Source organism: Rana temporaria, chromosome 4 (assembly GCF_905171775.1).
Source record: "Rana temporaria chromosome 4, aRanTem1.1, whole genome shotgun sequence".
Classification (NCBI taxonomy): domain Eukaryota; kingdom Metazoa; phylum Chordata; class Amphibia; order Anura; family Ranidae; genus Rana; species Rana temporaria.
In genome coordinates this window covers 53,658,192-53,672,863 of record NC_053492.1, presented here as the reverse complement: position 1 = coordinate 53,672,863, position 14,672 = coordinate 53,658,192, and the positions used below count along the sequence as shown (strand labels likewise).

Sequence of the window (14,672 nt, the reverse complement as noted above, 5' to 3'; positions counted from 1 at the left end):
CGCTGGGCAGACAGGGCTGGTCGTACAGCACAAAACAATAGTCTTTTGATTTTTATCACACAGAAAAATCAATGGTCTCCTCACCTGCTCAGGAGACCTTCAGCTCTGCTCTCTTTCACTCAGAAAGCCTCAGCATGCAGCAATTAGTGGTAACCCTCTGGACTTCTTATAGAGGCCTTAATTGCCTCACTCTGAACAGCTGGAGTCTTCCAACGGCTCTTAGCCTTCCTGGCTACATTTTCCAGCCGACGCCTAATAACGATTGGTGTATTGTCTAAACAAGGCAGAAATGTATGTTCCGTCTGTGACAACACCCACAGATTTACCTGACTTCCTGTCACATACCCCCCCTCTTGTTTCAACCCTAGGGTTGGGACACAGGTTGCCAGGCAGGCATGCACTCGGGACAACCCATCTGCATTCCCCATTTTAGCACCGGGGCGATGCGTTACCACAAAACTAAATTCCTGGAGGGCCAGGAACCACCTATTTATTCTCCTATTGGTCTCTTTGTTCTGTGCCATCCACTTCAATGGGGCATGATCCGTCACCAGTTCAAACTGTCTACCCACGAGGTAGTACCGGAGAGAATCCAAAGCCCATTTCACCGCCAAACATTCTTTCTCAATGGTGGCATAATTCTCTTCATGGGCCTTCAACTTTCGGCTGAGGTACATAACAGGGTGTTCCTCCCCCTTGATAACCTGAGACAGTACAGCTCCTAAACCCACATTTGATGCATCTGTCTGAACCACAAAGTCCCATGAAAAATCAGGCGAATTTAAAACTGGCTGACTACATAAGGCCTGTTTTAAAGCCTGAAAAGCTGTTTCTGCTTCGGGAGTCCATTTGGTCATTACAGACTCCTTCCCTTTGGTTAAATTGGTCAGGGGAACAGCCTGTGAGGCAAAATGGGGGATAAAGCGGCGATAGTAGCCCGCGATCCCCAAAAATGCACGAACCTGTTTCTTGTTGGTGGGACGTGGCCAATTCTGAATAGCCTCAACTTTATTTATTTGGGGCTTGATTAGACCTTTTCCAATGGTATACCCCAGATACTTTGCCTCTTCTAGCCCAAGGGTAAATTTTTTTGGATTGGCTGTAAACCCGGCTTTCCAGATGGAATCCAACACAGCCTGAACTTTTGGCAAGTGCGATTCCCAATCCTCACTGTGGATGACAACATCATCGAGGTATGCAGCAGCATAGGCTCGATGAGGCCGAAGGGTCTTATCCATGGTGCGTTGGAATGTGGCGGGAGCATTTTGTAACCCAAAAGGCATCCTCCGATATTGGAAAGATCAGTCTGGAGTTACAAATGCTGTTTTTTCCCTGGCCGACTCTGAGAGAGGAATTTGCCAATAACCCTTGGTCAGGTCTAACGTTGTCATGTATCGGGCAGTGCCTAAGCGATCAATCAGTTCATCTATGCGGGGCATGGGATAGGTGTCAAACTTAGTGATTTGGTTAAGGCGGCGAAAGTCATTTCAAAACCCCCAACTTCCATCTGGTTTGGGCACTAAGACAATGGGACTTGACCAATCACTATTTGACTCTTCTATCACCTCCAGCTCAAGCATTTGTTTTACTTCCTGGCGAATTGCCTCTCGCCGGGCTTCTGGAATTCTATAAGGCTTCAACTTGACCTTATCCCCTGGTGTGGTGATAATGTCATGTTCAACTCCGGAGACCCAACCTGGCAGGTCTGAAAACTTCTCCTTATTACGGAGCACAAATTCTTTAACCTCCTGTTTCTGAGTTTTGGATAGAGTCTCCGCTATCCCAACTTCAGGGACAGCCAGGTTAAATGGAGCAGAAAATCGGGTAGTCTTAGCGACCAAGGACTCTCTATCCTTCCATGGTTTCAGCAAGTTCACGTGATAGAGCTGCTCAGGTTTTCGTCTTCCCGGTTGGCTAATTTTATAATTCACCACTCCCATTTTTTCCAACACTTCATATGGACCCTGCCATTTGGCTAGGAATTTACTTTCGACTGTGGGGACCAACACCAACACCCTATCACCAAGTGCAAAGGAACGGACCTGGGCCCCACGATTGTAAATCCTTTGTTGAGCCAATTGGGCTTGGGCCAAATGTTCCTTCACAATCGGCATCACTTGGGCAATTCTGTCTTGCATTTGGGCCACATGTTCAATCACACTTCGATGAGGGGAACTCTCACTCTCCCATGTTTCCCTGGCAATATCCAGTAGGCCCTGAGGGTGCCTCCCATACAGTAGCTCAAACAGAGAGAACCCTGTGGATGATTGGGGAACCTCTCTTATTGCAAACATCGGATAAGGGAGCAGATAATCCCAATTCTTTCCGTTTTTATCCACCACCTTCCTCAACATTTGTTTTAAGGTTTTATTAAACCTTTCCACTAACCCGTCTGTCTGAGGGTGATATACTGATGTACGCAATTGGGTCACTTTCAGGAGTTTACAAAGTGCTTTGGTCACCCTAGACATAAACGGGGTGCCTTGGTCAGTTAGGACTTCCTTAGGAAGACCCACACGGCTGAAAACCTGAAACAACTCTTTGGCAATGGTTTTAGCAGAGGTGTTTCGGAGAGGAATCGCTTCTGGGTACCGGGTGGCATAGTCCATTATTACCAAGATGTGCTGGTGCCCTCTAGTGGACTTCAGTAAGGGGCCAACCAAGTCCGTGGCGATCCTCTCAAAAGAGACCTCGAGTAGATGGTTCAGCCTCAGAAGAACCACCTACTGTGGAATCTGGGCAGTCCCAGAGTTCCCAGAATTTTGGGAAATCCCTTCCCACAATGGCGTCATATGGCAGTTTGGGAACTAAACCCACCTGGTGACACAAGTTACCGAGGGAGGTTTCAAAGGAAATGGTAGTCACCGGATATTCTCGAGTGTCCCCATGTACACAAACTACAGCCATTGTCCTCGTATGTAAGGTTTTTCCCACCACTAGGTCACTTTTCACTAAGGTGACCAGGCTACCTGAATCCAACAATACCACAACATTTTTACCATCTAAGCACATTCTATATAACGGTTTCTCATTTCCCTTTACTGCAGTGGATGTGGTTGCAAAAAGGGACTGTCGTCTCTCGGTCAGAAAGTCACACTGCATGGGTTCATCACCCGCTGGGCAAACTGCTGTCCCTCTTCCTGGCAACGGTAACAGATCAAACTTCTGGTCCTCTCCTGTGGGATGGGTCTTCCAGGCCGCTCTCGCCAAACATTAGCAGTAGTCCCGATAATTCCTCTAGTTGCTCCTTGGTACCTCTCTCCACCCCCATCCCTTCATGCAGTCTTACCTATAGGTGGGGACGGTCTGGTCTTGGGGTGAAAAGTCTGTGCGTCTCTGGTGGAAGAGGACAAATTCTCCGTTGTTAGATACCTTTCGACCAGGTCTACAAGTTTGTCTGCGGTTTCCGGACCACCATGGTTCACCCATTTCTGCAGGGTGTTAGGAAGAGACCTAAGAAATTTGTCCATGACTACTCGCTCCAAAACCTTTGGTCCGGACAGAGTTTCTGGCTGCAGCCATTTCCTAGCCAAATGGATGAGGCCATACATCTGTGACCGCGGTGGTTTCCTCTGCTGATAACTTCAATTGTGGACCTGCTGAGCACGGACATCCAGGGTTACACCGAAACGTGCCAATATTTCCTCTTTTAAACAATCATAGTTTTTTGCGTCTGCAAGCTCCAAATTAAAATATGCCTTTTGGGCTTCTCCAGATAATAGGGGGGCCACTAGTCCAGCCCACTGATCTTTAGGCCAACTCTCTCTTTCCACTGCTCTCTCAAACGTGGTCAGAAACATCTCAGGGTCCTCATCTGCAGTTATCTTTGGCAACAAGTGTCTTACCTGAAAAGTCGGTATGTTACTGGCCTGACTCCCAGCCTCGGTCTGCTGTCTCTGAAGTTGTTTCACGATGGCCTCCATTTGCTGCTGGTGTCTCTGTTCCAAGCCTGCAATGCTTTCTTGGTGAGCCTGTTGTTGAGCTGCAATGCCCTGTTGTTGAGCTGCGTAGGCCTGTTGTTGAACTGCAATGCTCCGCTGCAAACCTGCATTCGTCTACTGTTGATTTGCATCAGTATCTCCTCCATTTTGGGTTTAATTTAATTGCCCGCAGGGCTCCACCATATGTAAGGGGTTAGCTCGGTAGCGGGGTGTGTGACCCCTTAGATGGGTTCACCGCACACTGAATTTATACAGACTGGCAGTCGAAGACGGTTGAAAACAACGTTTTTGGTTTATTTTTCCATCTTGCTGAAAAACAATTGCAAGCATCCAAACAGCATTAACAAAATCAAACATAAAATAAACCCTAGCCACTCTGGGCGTCTACCTTCCACACAGGAACCTATCTATAGAGTCTGGCTCAGCCTAGCGCTGGGCAGACAGGGCTGGTCGTACAGCACAAAACAATAGTCTTTTGATTTTTATCACACAGAAAAATCAATGGTCTCCTCACCTGCTCAGGAGACCTTCAGCTCTGCTCTCTTTCACTCAGAAAGCCTCAGCATGCAGCAATTAGTGGTAACCCTCTGGACTTCTTATAGAGGCCTTAATTGCCTCACTCTGAACAGCTGGAGTCTTCCTGGCTACATTTTCCAGCCGACGCCTAATAACGATTGGTGTATTGTCTAAACAAGGCAGAAATGTATGTTCCGTCTGTGACAACACCCACAGATTTACCTGACTTCCTGTCACAATATATATATATATATATATATATATATATATATAACTTTTTTTTTGCTTACTATGGTCCCGGTGATATTGTACTGTTCTGCTTTCTGGTGTTTAGAGACTCTGGTTGCACTATTGACACTGTATGCCACAGCAGTAGAATGTCACCATAGTGACACTGCAGAATGCAGTCTCAGCCTCTGCTTCTTTAGAAGACCTATAGACTTGAACTTCTAAGTTTAGTTTAGGTCAATTTTGATCTACCTTTTTGATTTACTAACCTTGCGTGGTGAGACTTGGAGATCCTTGTCACAAGTTCCATCTTTGCATATTGTATTTTTCAGTGCTTGAGCAACGGCTGTAACAGACAAGGCTGTAGAATATGCTACTTCTATATACCGTATCAAATAATCATCATTTTGCCGAGAGACATCGTCCACAATGCAGGCTAATGGCGATTTGTGCATCGCAGAAGCAGGAACAGGGCAATTATCAGACGTTGAGTTCAAACACTTTAGATATTCTCTATAGTCTTCTGAGCATCCAAATCTCCACATTTTGTATTCATCAAGAATTTCATTTGTAGCCATGTCATTAGAGGGAAAAAGGTTTTTAAGATAATCTTCTATTCCTGGAATAAAACCACTTGCAAATGTGAATCCAAATATTGTGCCCACCTTTGCAATATCTTCTATACTAGCTACTAACTTGGAATTGCTCCAATTGTCACTTGCAATCCACGTTCTGGATATATTCTGCTGGATGGCTACTCTAAATAGCTCAGCCATGATAGAATCCTTTGCAAAGCTGATTATTACCTTGGTTGTACTAGTTTTGAGTTCACTCATAATATTATTTAAGTTATTATTGAGGGATGGATGTCTCGCATAGGATGGGACAGTCTTCACAAAAGCTATACATACTCCATTGTCTATAAAGAGGGAGCTCAGTAAGTTAAGAGCGGAGCGTCCATATTCATCATCACTGGCAATGATTCCGATCCAGTTCCACTCAAATGCTTTGATCAGATCCATGATTGCTTTGGTTTGGTAATAGTCTCTAGGAATGGTACGAAGAAAGGATGGATATCTCATTTCATTACTTAGAATATCAGCAGATGATGCTCTACTTATCTGTAATGACAAAAGAAAATAAACTTTAGTTAATGAAACATGAAACAACATGTTAAAGATGTCATTTTTAGGCTTGAAAAAAAAAGTGAAGCAACACTTTTGTTTATAGAATGAAGACTGTTATATCCACATGAAAAGGGACAGAATTGAAGTGAACTATCTGCTTTAGTATAATAGAGTGACTTTCACATAGAGATCCTTTCACACACTCCTACCAGCTTGCCACTTGCCACAGAACTAAGCCTAATTCCAAACACTTTAGTTTGTGCACCCAATCAGTCTGCCTGGGCAGTCCCAGGAGACAATTCAAAGTAATGTATGTAGCGCCTGTGTACTTTCGTATAGGTGCTGTGCTTAAATTTAGTGGGAGAATGAGAGAGTTATGTTGCTCTCATTCTTTGATTGGTCAAATTTGGCTATCGCCAAATCTGGATTTGTCCTGTGGGTCATTCTGTGCCCCAGAGATACGGTATCATCTCTGGGCAGCAGGTGGCGCCAGAGGGGTCCAGGCGGAGCCTCTTCTTCCCAGCAGCCAATTGGAGGAGTTTTTCCTCGCAGGGCATGCTGGGGATGGGTATTTCTGTGGAGGAGGCCGTGGTCCGGGGTTCTTCGCGGGTTCTTGGTTCCAGGTGCGGCACCCACCTTCAGGGTGTGTGCACATCACGGGCCCCACCACTATGGCCTACCAGGCCGGGTCGCATGCTACGCGGAGTTCCTGACTCTGGGCTCTTATAGCCCGTAGCAACTGATGCTGCAGAGGGGCCCCAGTGACTTACTGGGTCCCCACTTCTATTGAGAAGATCCCAAGCTGGGTGCTGTTCGGTGGGGGGTCGGTCTGAGGAGAACCCGGAGGCAGGTGATCCAACAGGGCTTGAACGAACCACCGGGGATCTGGGCACCGGACACTGACAGGTCACCTTCAAGCTGTCAGTCGGTGACCCCAAAGACTTACTGGGAGGATTTGCTCTACCGTTCTAACTTTCAAGCACTAGGCCTGTGGCAGAGGTCTCATCTGGACATCCAGATCTAATTTAGAGCCAAGTCTGTGGCAGAGACTTGTTTCCTTTCCCAGAAGCTTTAAGTGGTGCTCTGGCTGCCAGGCCTGTGAGAGAGGTCTGTCCAGGGGCACTTCACCCACTCCGGATGGGGTGGCGACGCATACAAATATTATTGCTAAAGGATAGGATTGCCTTTATTATCCATAGCTTGATACTGTGAAGTTGCTCTACCTTCACCAACCTATCCTGTCTACCTCAAGTTACATGTTGGTCGTGTTTGACCTGGAAAATAAAGCATTTGAAAATGTCAACCAACGGTCCTGGACATTCTGTTATTGCTCTTAACTCTATCATCACCCCTAGACACAGTAAAGAGGTAACTTAAATATGCCGATCCCAATTCTAATCAGCGGCTCCTCCGGAGGTAGCACTACATGTACAAGTTACACAAAGTCCAAATTATTTTCATCCAGCATTCAGACACATTTAGCAACCCTTGTTCTTTCTGGGACAGAAGGCAGAGGCCAAATTTAGCCAAAATTATATATGTCTGAGTCAACTAATACTCAGACTCCCCTCCTAAATTTAAAGCAATGCCAGCCCAACAGGAGCAGGCTGCTACATAACATTTTATTGAATATTTTTCCATGTGGTGTCTGACAGATTTGTCCTTAGTTTGTATACATATCTAGTCCACAGTCCTCCTGTATTGAGAACACTGGGCCATATTCTCAGTGAAGTTACGATGGAGTAAGTCAGATACTCCATCGTAACTCCCTTTTTTGGCCAGTGTATCTATGCTCCTGATTCTCAGAATCATTTTTGCATAGATACACTTAAGATCCGCCATCTGTAAGTCACTTACACTGGCGGATCTTAAATGCAATGACGCCGGCCGCCGCTAGATGGCATTTACATGAAGGAGTCATTTGCATATGCAAATGATCCTTCTACGCCGATTCCCGAACGAGTTCGCGTCGCGTAACCGTCGCTAATGTCGTTTGCGTAAGCGGAAATTTAGTCCTGCTATATGGAGGATTAAATTTCCGCAAGTCTCGCGTAGGCCATGTTACGGATGGCGTCGGGTCCCCGTCGTGTTTTTTCGTCGGGTACGTCGTTTACGTAAGTCGTTCTTGAATACGACTTTACGTCAATGACGCACGCGTCGGCGTCATTGACGTTTTCCGCCGAGAACTGGAGCATGCGCACTGGGCTTTTTGCAGCCCGGCGCATGCCCAGTTCTTTCGCATCGGGGGCGCGCTTCATTTGAATAGAAGACGCCCCCTTGGAGATCCGCCAGGCTACGCCGGGACACTTACACTCCGCTGTCCCAACTTATGGAGCAAGTGTTTGGGGAATACAACACCTGCTCCAGTAAGTTGGGACAGCAGAGTGTAAGTGCCCTAAGCGCAGCAGGCGGATATTTTTTGAGAATATGGCCCACTGTGTTTCTCATTAATATTCATTGAGAGGTATTCCCATGTCCCTCCCCTATATATTCCTGAGATTTTTTCCATATCTCCAGGTTTAAGAAAGGGAATGTGTAGCCATGCTCTTAACGTCTGACGTCATCCTGCTTCCGGTTTCTAGCTCAGTAAGCTGGTTTTCTCGGAACTCACACACCCAGCCACTTCCTGCAACACACCCTGCATTGCCTGGCAATGCTTCCCTGGTGAACTCTGCTTATGGTACACAGCTGCTTTCAGGCGCTTCTCTGCTAGACTCGCAGTTTTCTTGGAAAATTCTGTATATGGCCAACAGAGCCCCTGGAGTTGTTATCCATACATTGCAGGGTGATGTGCTTGCTTTCTACCTATTGCATGTGAGTGCATACTGGTTTTAATTTTATAATATAATACATTTCTACACTTGGATGGTGGCGCCCTCTGTCCTTTTATTATTTTTTTAGTACATGAGCGCAGAGGATTTATCCAATACTCTGTTTGAGAAGAGCTGTAGCCATTTCAGGAGTGACTGTTTAATCTTTGGACTTTTATTGTTGGACTCGTGTAGAGGGCTATTTTAATGCACCATCATGAGAGGACACCTCCCTCTCTGATTTCTCTCCCCATCATCACCAGTTTGTTTGCACCATAAAGTGTTGCGCTTTTCTCTTCTTAGTGTGTTAGGAATGCAAGGAACCATACAGGCGGTGCAAAAGAAATCTCCTAAGACAGGGTCTGGTAATGGGTCTCTGTAATTAGCTTAGCAAGGGGAAAAGAACATGTCATTTGGTAGATTGAGGATCTTCCGAGAACACAATCTACTTAATTTGGGCTAAACATCAGATTGAACAAACCAATTAACTCATCTTTAGCAATCACATTTATGACAATCATGACTTTCACCTTTATCCCCTCAATATCATTATCTTTTTTATGGTCATCATTTCCACCATATTCATCATCAAAACTATTAACTTCATCATCATTATTCGTGCCTTTATGTCATCTGGGTACCTATTATGTACACCTAATAGAAGGAACTACAGCGTTACCTGAGGTATGAAGTAACTGCTTAATATCCTTCCTATGCTGATGGAGTTTTCAGAAGACACTTCTCCCATAACAGCTTTAATAGCAGGTATGACCTCTGTGCTGTTACACTGTGTTGAGTTGTGTATTGCAAAGATTTCTGGCAGTAACTTCAATGTTGCCTGAACCGCTTTAAGAGGATCAGAACACGAGTCATAGATCTCATAGCCCAGCTTGATTCCTTGCAAAAGAGTGGAATTGTTAATCTTCTCAATTGTATAGATCATTGACAAAACATCAACCATTATTCGCAACTGTAACCTGAAGCAGACACAGAGAGACAGGTGAAGGGGAAAAAACGGTTGGTTACTTAGTAGTGAGATTACAACAATGGCAACTAAACTGCAGCTGATTAACATGTGAAAAACATCATACAGAATGAGACTGATCAGATCTAAGGAGCTCAATGCATTAACCTTTTTTCTGCCAGAGCTGTTTTTGCATTTTCTTTGCACACAGTAAAACACACAAGTAGATACCAAATATGTCAATCCCTAAAACTGCGCTTGCCCATGAAATGGGGACAAACTTGGAGACCCAAAATTGTCCAAAGGAGACACTTTTAGGCCCCGTACACACGGACGGATAATCCGCTGAAAACGGTCCGCTGGACCGTTTTCAGCGGACATATCCGCCCGGAGATTTCTGTCTGATGGTTGTACACACCATCAGACAGAAATCCGCGCGTAAACAATACGCGGGGCGTGGCCGCGCCATTGCCGCGACGATGACGCGGCGACGTGCGCGGCTCTGGAAGTTCAATGCTTCCACGCATGCATCGAATCAGTACGACGCATGCGAGGGATGGCGGCCGTTCGGACGTGTCCGGTGAGTCTGTACAGACGACCGAACACGTCCGACGGACAGGTTTCCGGCGGACAGATTTTTTAGCATGCTAAGAAATTTTTATCCGCTGGAAACTGTCCGATCCGCCGGACAATTGTCCGCTCGGGCCTACACACGACCGGATCTGTCCGCTGGAACTGGTCCGGCGGACCAGTTTCAGCGGATCGATCCGGTCGTGTGTACGGGGCCTTAAAGTATTTACTGCTCATTACTTTAGAATTAACAGTGAACAATGGCCTTTAGGGGATATCTGTAACTGGGACATGGATAGAAAAAAGCATTTTCTTTCTAGAATTGTTGCTCTTGGTGGTTTACTCACATTCTTTCTGGTGAAATTGTCACCAGGGCAGAAACAGAGGGGAACTTTTTCTAATGGAGAGATTGTTTTACCACTGCTAAATGTGACTTCTTACTCCTGGATGTTAAGGATTTGATACCTGCTGGCATTTCAATGACCAGTGACTCATTCTCACCCAACACATGAATCTAAACAAACAGTAGGGATAGTGTAAAAAATAATAATGTGGGTTTCCCCCAAAATTCATGCCAGGTCCTTTAGCTCCAAGATACATTTTAAGAGAGATTCCATGGAAAGAATAAAAGGCCCCTTCCCACAGAGCCCCACAACCACTAGGCCAGCACTGTGGCAAAGAGGCTATTGTTCTCATCACCATATGAACAATGTGCTTTTCTAGGAGGTCTCCCTGGTAAGGTACCCCCAATGTTGAGGGCATGTGGACTTGTATGGTTCATGGAGGGGGGTGTCTGCTCATCCCCTCTTTTTTCCTGGCTGTTGGGTAGGTGCAGCATGCTGTTTAGGGTAGAGAACAAACATGTATTGTATTGTATTGTACTGTAGAACTAATAAACAGTACAAATAGGCCCGGTGAGGAGGCTCATCTGACTGGGGCACTTACAACTGTTCAATGTAGAGACAGTGGTGTTGGATTCCATGCTGCTGACACTGTTTGCCACGAGGAGCAGAGCGGGATCTGTTCGGTTCGACCCAATGGGAATGCTTCCTGATTCAGTCCCTCCTCTTTCCCTACTCCACTAGAACATTTCCCTACCGCTAATTCTGTCCCTGACAGATGGGTGATATTTCCCTACACTAGCTACTTGCATAAAGCACGTTAAAACCCAGGGGCAAGAATTTACAAAGACTCTGCTTGACCCAAGATGGCCACTACGGTCACTGGGGTCCAGTGCCTTTCAATTGGATCATTGATTCAGGTGACCAAGGAAGCCATAGAGAAACCCAGTTTTTCTTGACTACCTCTCACAGCTGCATTGCCAATACGGTTGAGCACCACCTGCAGTGGAGAATGTAGAATTCACCTGCCTACACTCCCTTTCTCTTTGAAAGATGCTGTCCATAGGTGTGCTCAGCCTATAGCATTAGGGTGTGCACCCCAAAGCTCAAACACACGCATGTATACATACATACATATATACAGTATATTTATTTGCATGCCATACACACTATGGCAGAACTGGTACAGTGAAAGAGAAGTACAGTAGCACTTTACTATTGGCAGAACTGGTCAGAAGGCAATAGTTCCCTTCTCCCTCCTGCCACACATGATGATGTTGCTAATGCACTTAGGATGATTAGGGTGTGCCCATGTACAACTGGCACATCCCCTGTGCACACCTATAGTGCTGTCCTGTTCATTGAACAGGACAAAGAACATTACAAAAACAGCAATAACATAATTATCGTTACACAAGAAAACTTAAAACTACATAATCAGAATACTTTGAAGGAAGTCGCCCACGGTTAGACCTAATTGGGTGGTGGACTCAAAGCAGTCACACTGCCTCAAGATCACTCTCGCTGTGTCTGACAGCCATTTGCTTTCTTGGCGTGTGCTGCTGTGCCAGGTAGCATTGCACTTAGGGTCTTTCTAATGGATCAGAGCCAACTATTCTCGGGTGTGTGTTTTTAGTGGGTCCCACCTGGGGCGCTGCTGAATGACCTTTGAAAGCATAAGTGGAGATGGCTGCGGGTAAAACAGGAGCCGTCACCACATTTTCCTAGCTCATGTCCATGTCCTCCCCCTCTACAAGATAGCCAGAAAGGGTGTCTGCATGACCATAACATTTTCCCAGCTTGAAATGTATTTTGTAATTGAAACAAGTCAATTGGGCATCCCACCTATTATTTAATGCCCCTAGTTTGGCCATTTAATGATAGGAAAGGGGATTGTTATCTGTGAAGAACTATTTCTGTTCCCATGAGATACTTTGTAAATGTTAATGGCCCATACTAGGGCCAGCAAGTCCAATGTAAAGGAACTGTAATTATGTGGGTCTTGCTCCATGGGCTGCAGTCTACAGTTGGCAGGGCCGTCTTTAAGGCAGGGCAAAAGGGGAAGCTGCCCTGGGCCCTATCATTGTTTTGGGGCCCAAAGAAGCTGCCTTATACTTGCCAACTATCCCAGTATAAATTCCCTTGTCCCTTGAAGTTTTAGTCCTTTGCTGTGTCCTGATATCTCAGTGTGAAGTGCTGCTACTAATGCTGCCCAGCTCTGCCCTATTGTTGTGTACAGATGACTCACCTGCAGACCCTGTATTTACATGTAAATAACCGGCATTCATATGTAAATAGCAGGAACATTCATATGTAAATAACATGAACATTCATATGTAAATAACAGGAGCATTTATACGTAAATAGCAGCGGCATTCATATGTAAATAGCTGAGGCTGGCGGTATTCATATGAAAATACGGGCGGCATTCATATGTATACCATGCCCCTCTGCAGTGAAGAGATGATGTGCTGTAACCTCTAGCAACCAATTAGTGAGCAGTATTACTATACAGTAATCTTTAGCAACCAATCAACAAGAAGAAATCATGTGCTGTAACCTCTAGCAACTAATCAGTGAGCCGTAATGTGTGCTGTAACTTCTAGCAAACAGTCAGTAAGCGGTAATGATATGCTGTAACCTCTGGAAACAAATTGCAATCACTGCCTGGTCTGAGCAGGTGAAGAGCAAATTGCATGGGTCCATATTTTTGCCCAGGGTCCAATCAACATTAAAGATGGCCCTGACGGTTGGCATAGACGATCACTCGTTCGGGTCCTTCTTTCTCTTGAGCCAGGATGACCTCCAGGTAGGTTTTTGCACATGTATAGCCGGTAAGATTTAAAGCCATCGGCAGGTATTGTTTCAGGCCTTTGGTTGGGGTTCACGCCACTGGGATGAAATAGGCCCAGTGGTGTGAAAAAGGCAGTCTTTTTCTAGTCTTCTTCCCTTTCCAGGACTTGGCAATAGCCGTTCACCAGGTGGACCATAGAGAAGAATTTAGCTTGGCCCTGTGCCACGTGTGATTCCTCCACCCTTGGTAGAAGGTAGGCATCCTGGTGGGGGCAGGCATTTAACTTGTGATAGTCCACACAGAACTGCAGGCTCCCATCTTTTTTGCGCACCAGGACAACAGGAGTCACCCACAGACTACAGCTCTCTTGGATGACCCCACTCTGTAAAATGTTATGGATCAAATCCTTGACCTCCTGACATAGGGCTGAGGGAATGTGTCAGTACCCTTTCTGGATGGGTGAAGTATCCCCCATATAATTGGGGTGATCTATTGCCTCAGTGCAGCTCTAATCCTCAGGTCTGGTGGGAAATACCAGCAGATGTTTTTCTAGTAGCTGTTGAGTCAAGGGATAGTCCTGGAAGGGGATTGCCAATTGTTCCAGGGAGGACCTGGTAGCCTGTAATGGGGGAAATATGGCTTCCACTTATGCCTGGACCCAGGAGATGTAGTGACCAGGCACCACATAGACGTCTGAGAGGGAAGAGACCAGACTATCTATTGACGGGGCTTCAGGAGCAACTTCTTTTCAGGGGGCGTACTGACAACAGCCACCCATTCAGGCCGTCTCTTAACTGCTTGCTGATAGGCTTCGAAGGCTCAGATCACGTTGAGCCCGACAGCTCGCAGGCCGCAGGTCCATGCCGCTGGCTGGAATGCTCAAACTTGGCCAGCAAGCATGGTACAAGTCCTCCAAACATTTATGCCAGGACAATAGGCACCGCAGAGCTCACTGGGCAGTGAGCCACCACAACCCCTACCCGGTTCTACCACCTGGTCTTTTATTTGTTTCTCAACCCAGGTGAATCCTTCCAATATGATGGGCAGGTTGTTGGCTGCCTTCAGGGACAGTCAGGAGGGGTCCAGCTGGTCTATAGTCTCAGTGGCCTGGATTCAGATAGAGATACGACGGCGTATCTCCTGATACGCCGTCGTATCTCTGAGTTCCGACGGTCGGATCTATGCGGCTGATTCATACAATCAGGTTCCGCATAGATCTCCCTAAGATCCGACAGGTGTAAGTGACTTACACCGTCGGATCTTAGGCTGCAATCTCCCGCTGGCCGCTAGGTGGCGTTTTTTGTCGAATATGCAAATGAGGAGTTCCGCCGATTCAGAAACGAACGCCCGCCCGTCGCTTTTCTTTATGTCGCTTGCGTTT

At 46.1% G+C, this 14,672-nt stretch overlaps 1 protein-coding gene across 1 annotated transcript in view; it reads right to left on the bottom strand.

Annotated features, from left to right (window-relative positions):
• The window catches only part of LOC120936223 (G-protein coupled receptor family C group 6 member A-like), a 55,186-nt gene that overhangs the window by 23,631 nt on the left and 16,883 nt on the right, over window positions 1-14,672 (bottom strand). The window contains exons 2-3 of the mRNA XM_040348417.1: window positions 9,302-9,599; window positions 4,955-5,806 (exon numbers count right to left, since the gene is read on the bottom strand). Coding sequence (XP_040204351.1) covers window positions 4,955-5,806; window positions 9,302-9,599 — 1,150 coding nt within the window. The remainder of the gene's footprint in view (window positions 1-4,954; window positions 5,807-9,301; window positions 9,600-14,672) is intronic.